This window comes from Orycteropus afer, unplaced genomic scaffold, assembly GCF_000298275.1.
Source record: "Orycteropus afer afer isolate SDZICR_OR568_19922 unplaced genomic scaffold, OryAfe1.0 scaffold00100, whole genome shotgun sequence".
In the NCBI taxonomy this organism is placed as follows: Eukaryota; Metazoa; Chordata; class Mammalia; order Tubulidentata; family Orycteropodidae; genus Orycteropus; species Orycteropus afer.
This window is the reverse complement of record NW_006921687.1, coordinates 475,103-480,009: the sequence shown is the minus strand read 5'-3', so window position 1 is coordinate 480,009 and position 4,907 is coordinate 475,103. Positions and strand designations below refer to the sequence as shown.

The following is a 4,907-nucleotide window of genomic DNA, read 5'->3' as shown; positions in this document are numbered from 1 at the left end:
GGGTTTGAACCACCAGCCTTCTGGTTAGCAGTCAAAATGCCTTAGGCACTATGCCAAGAGAGGTAGGCCTGGCCAAATAAAGTCTCTTTAATCTAATCTACCCAAAAAAATCCAGTTGTCACTGCTATCCCTTGCTTACCTTATGCTTCAAATACTGCTTTAATTTTTTTGTGCCTTTGTACCTACTATTAACTCCAGCCCAAATCCCAAAATGGTAACAGAATAAGAAAATGCATTCTGAGGTTTTGAGTTGTTTTGTTTTGCTTTTTTTTCTTTAAAATCTTGACTTTGTACTAGCAACCCTGCCATTTAACCACTGTAAACTCAGTTTCCACATCCAACAAAAGGGGACAATAGTACCTGTTGCAGAGTTGAGAATTAAATGAGGTAACATTATAGTACTAGGACAGTATGTACTAAAGGACTAAATATTAGTTCCATTCTAGCTCCCTCTACATTATTTGTTGAACTCCTACTTACTCTTAAACTCTAGTTTAAATTTCTCTCTATGAAACTTTCCTTTATGCTGTGTTCTACTTAAACCAGTTGCCTCTGAGTAGACTCAAGCTGACCCCATGTGTGTCAGGATAGAAGAGTGTTCCACAGATCTTCAGTGTCTGATTTTTTGTAAGTAGGTAACCAGGCTTTCTTCCAAGGTGCCTCTGGGTAGACTTGAACCTCTAACCCTTTGCACCATCCAAGGACGTAGTGATCCATTTACCACCCACCCCTAAAAGAATTAATGCCCAGTCCTTTGTGCCTCCCCTGGCACTTTAGAGAGATCTCTATTATATTTCAATTGCTGTTGCTCCATTAGAGAATGAACACCTCCAGAGTAGGACTGTTATTTTTACTTTCTCCCCCAAATATGACAGAATCAATACTGGATGCTTAATAAGCATTTGTTGAGTAGATGAATGAATTAATATGAATTCATGAAACTATTATAACTAAAACTCTTTGAAAGTCTTTCAAATATTTCTCTGTATTAATTTTTAAAGAACAATCTCTAACAATACCCTATTGATAATGAATTTTTTTTTTCCTGCTCACTATGCTTTCATTCATTCAACACGTGCTTCCTCTGTGACATGTTATCAGCAAACAAATTACATAAAAATCCCTGCCCCCATGGGCCTTATATTTACCCTAGGTAAATCTGTGGAGAGAAAAAAGTTATTCATGCAATGTCTAAAAAAGACATCAGAAGCCACATTTCCATTATTCACCACTCATTTACTAAGTATCAAAAGAATAAGAAAGCCCAAACCACATATTAAAATTAACTACTTAAAGGCAGCATGAAATTGACCCAGATTCAGTGGACTAACAAGCAAAGGTGATTTAGCATTCCTCAAAAAATATTCCTGTTAGGGACCCATTTCCTTGTAACTGAAAAACAATTCTTACGACTACAAATTAGGATCCATACAAAGCATGTACCTGGTACAAGCAAAATTCTTTTTTTAATCAGGAAGTATTAATGACAGTTTTTGGTAACATGAATTAATATTTCAAACTAATATCCTCAGCCTTCCAAATGAGCAGTGATTTTTCTTTAATTTGTCCTATTTAAAAACCTGCTTGTAACCTTAAAACTATCTTCATTTTACAAAAGAAGAAGGTATTTATGAAACTTTGCAGCAAGGCTTCTATTTTGAGGGCTTTTCTGCTTGGGCAATCTACTTCCATAGTGATAATGCATCGGAAACCGAATGAGGGGTTGCTATGAGTCAGATCCGACTCCACGGCAGTGCATTTAATCAAAAGCCTGAAGTCTACCTAGAGGTCCTCAGAAGAGAGGCCTGGTGATCTACTCATGAAAAATCAACGAATTAAAACCTTACAGGACACAGCTCTACTCGTACACACAGGAGTTGGAATTAACTTCAAACCATGCGTCAGCATATTATTTCTATCAGAACAGCTTCTGGCTTCCCTCTGCTGGGGCTACATGTGCCCTGTTAATGCTGTCTCTGTGAGCCCAGGAGCCCTGGTGGTGCAGTGGTTATATGCTCATCTGCTAAGTGAAAGGTGGGTGGTTTGAACCCACCAGCCACTCCATGGGAGAAGGATGTAGTAGTCTGATTCCATAGATTTATAGCCTTGAAAATTCTACGGAGCGGTTTACTCTGTCCTATAGGGTTGCTATGACTTTGAACTGACTTGAGAGGAGTGGGTTTTCTGTGAGCCTCTCTGAAGGACCTCAGCAAGTTCCACCTTGCTTTATTCCACCTTCTCTCCCTTACTGAAATAACACCTCTCTTCGCCATTTTACTTACAACTGGAAACAGATCTTGCACATAATAAAGGCTCAGTTTTCTAGTAAGATAAAAAGTAAACATAATACTTAAATACTTGATGTTTGCCATGCTGTTGTTGCTGCTCTTATGTGCCATGGAGTCGGACACGACTCATAATAACCCCTCCTTGGGTTTCTGAGGCAGTATCACTACGGAAGTAGATTGCCCAACCTTCCTTCTGAGGAGTGGCTGGTGGGTTTGAACCGCCAGCCTTCTGGTTAGCAGTCAAATGCCTTAGGCACTACACTACCAGAGCTCTCCCAATGTTTGCCATAGCTAACTCTAACCCACCAGCCACTCCCTGGAAGGAAGGTTGGGCAATCTACTTCCGTAGTGATATCGCCTCGGAAACCCAAGGAGGGGTCGCTATGAGTCGGATCCGACTCAACAGCACATAACAACAACAACCCTAAACACTACTTCATTTGGAGAGCTCCCCAAAACATTATATAATTTCAAAATCAGAAATAAGGGTTAGAGTTACTGACCAAAGTTCAGTGATTTGCTACCTAAAATTATGTTAATTCTATGTCAGGAGAAGAAACGCAAAAGGTGGTCTGGGTATCCCAAGCAGAGATTGCTGAGAAAAGGATTCTAATTATTTGGTTTTAATAAGTTATTTCTTGCAGGGTCTTGAAAGCACAGGTAGTTCTTATACAAAGAGGTTTCAATTCATTTGGAGTTTTTGGTCATTTTGGACTTTGATGGGGCAATTTAGCATTTTACTAAGAGCCATGCCCAGCTTCACTAATTGAGAGTATAACCAAAAAAAAAAGTCTGTAATGCTAGACTTTAGACATAAAGCGCAATTATTCGGGAGCCCTGGTGGCACACAATGGTTAAAAACTCAGCTGCTAACTGCAGGGTCAGTGGTTTGAACCCACTCAGCAGCTCCACAGGAGAAAAGACCTGGCGACCTGCTCCTGTAAATACTACAACCTAGGAAACCCTATGGGTCAGTCCCACCCTCATGAAGTGTTGCTCTGAGTCCCAGTAAACTCAACTGCACACAATAGCAAAAACCAGCTGAGTTTTAGGCTCATAGTACCTACATGTAGAGATTTGTGAATGAGGCTCACTTCCCCTAAAAGCTTACAGATAAGAGGTGGAAAGCATGAACATCAAATAACTGGTGAATGGACAGACCACCAGGAGCCCCAGGTTTAAAGTGCTCTCATCAAACCCCAGGTAAGAAATACTTCAACAGCTCCCTAAAGGAAACAAAAACTGAACTCTGAAATGAAGCATTAAAAAAAAAAAAAAAGCATCAGTACTGTGTCTTGAAAAAATTACTACTGAGATTTACATTTCAATCCCCAGTTTTCCCTCAAAAGTACTTTCTAATAATACTGAGCACATTCCAAATGGTTTCAGTCTGCCAAGAACTTACCAATACTACTTCCTCTGCACAGCAACGAAAGTGAAAAATCAATGCCTGAGGATTCTTAATCCCTTCAGTTTTGAAGCAAATTGCAAATATCTATCTTGCTGGGCATTTACCCACAGGGGGAGTCGCTCCTAAATAAATTTAGGAAGTGAACATGGCCTTTAATGGATAATTTGGTTCCCAAAAGAAAAGCATGAGAGGCAAAACAAAGAACAGGTGAACAGAGACTCAAAGGAAAAAGTCAGAAGAGAAGAACATGGAAATCAATTGGGAAAAAAGATGAAAAGTTGAAAAGCATTACAAAAGTGAAAAAGCAAAACAAGGGAAAATAATACTCTAAATAAGACAAATGCCTATGGAAGGAAAGAGGGATAGCAGTGGATAGTTTCAGCGTCCAGAATTACTTCATTATTCTAAATATCATCTTACTTTGACTTTGCTACTGGGTTTGGAATTGGGAACCCTAGAAACAAAGTGGGACAGTGCAGGAAAGTAAAGAGATCATAGCAAATCCTGGGCACCAGGTAAGGCTGGATCAAGAAAAAAGCTCCTTATCAGTTGGGTCCTGGAAGTGCTCAATAGGCGGCAACTGCAATAACTGCCCGTGGTCGATCGGAGACCGAGCGTGGGCTCTTGAGAGCCTAAACCGCACCCCACCCCGGAGGATGAGGGGGTTAGGGACCAGAGTAACACCAAATATGCAAGGAAAAAGAAATGGAGCGTACGTGGATTTGGCAAGACCCAACAGGGACGTGGGGGAAAAGGAAAGAGAATACCAGTGAAAGGATAATAGTGAATAGGATCACGGGCAGTGGCTCTAGGGGCCCCGGGACACCCTTGGCGGAATCCGAACTCACCGATGCCGAGTCCCACGACCAGGCGGCCGGCGAGCAAGGTTTCCTTGTTGTTCGCCGCGGCCAGCACCGCGGAGCCGGCGGTGAAAAGGGCACTGGCCAGGAGGATGGCGGCACGGCGGCCGAAGACGCCGTTAAGGACCCCGCCGGCCAGCGCCGAGACAGCAGCCGCCCCCACCGTGCTGGACACGAGCAGCTCCTGCCACAGTGCGTCCAGGCTGAGCTGCCTCTTTAGTAACAGCATGGCCCCTGACACCACCCCGGTATCATAGCCGAACAGGAAGCCGCCTAGCGCAGAGAAGACAGCCACCACGTAAACGAAGGCGGGGGTCTCGTCCTGCTGGAATTGCCTCCGTGCCGCGC

The 4,907-nt window shown here is 42.5% G+C and overlaps 1 protein-coding gene across 1 annotated transcript in view; it reads right to left on the bottom strand.

Moving 5' to 3' along the window:
- Positions 1 to 4,907, bottom strand: part of SLC2A13 (solute carrier family 2 member 13) — a 590,531-nt gene that overhangs the window by 585,406 nt on the left and 218 nt on the right. The window contains 1 exon segment of the mRNA XM_042781288.1: positions 4,548 to 4,907. This exon segment is cut by the window's right edge and continues 124 nt beyond it. Coding sequence (XP_042637222.1) covers positions 4,548 to 4,907 — 360 coding nt within the window.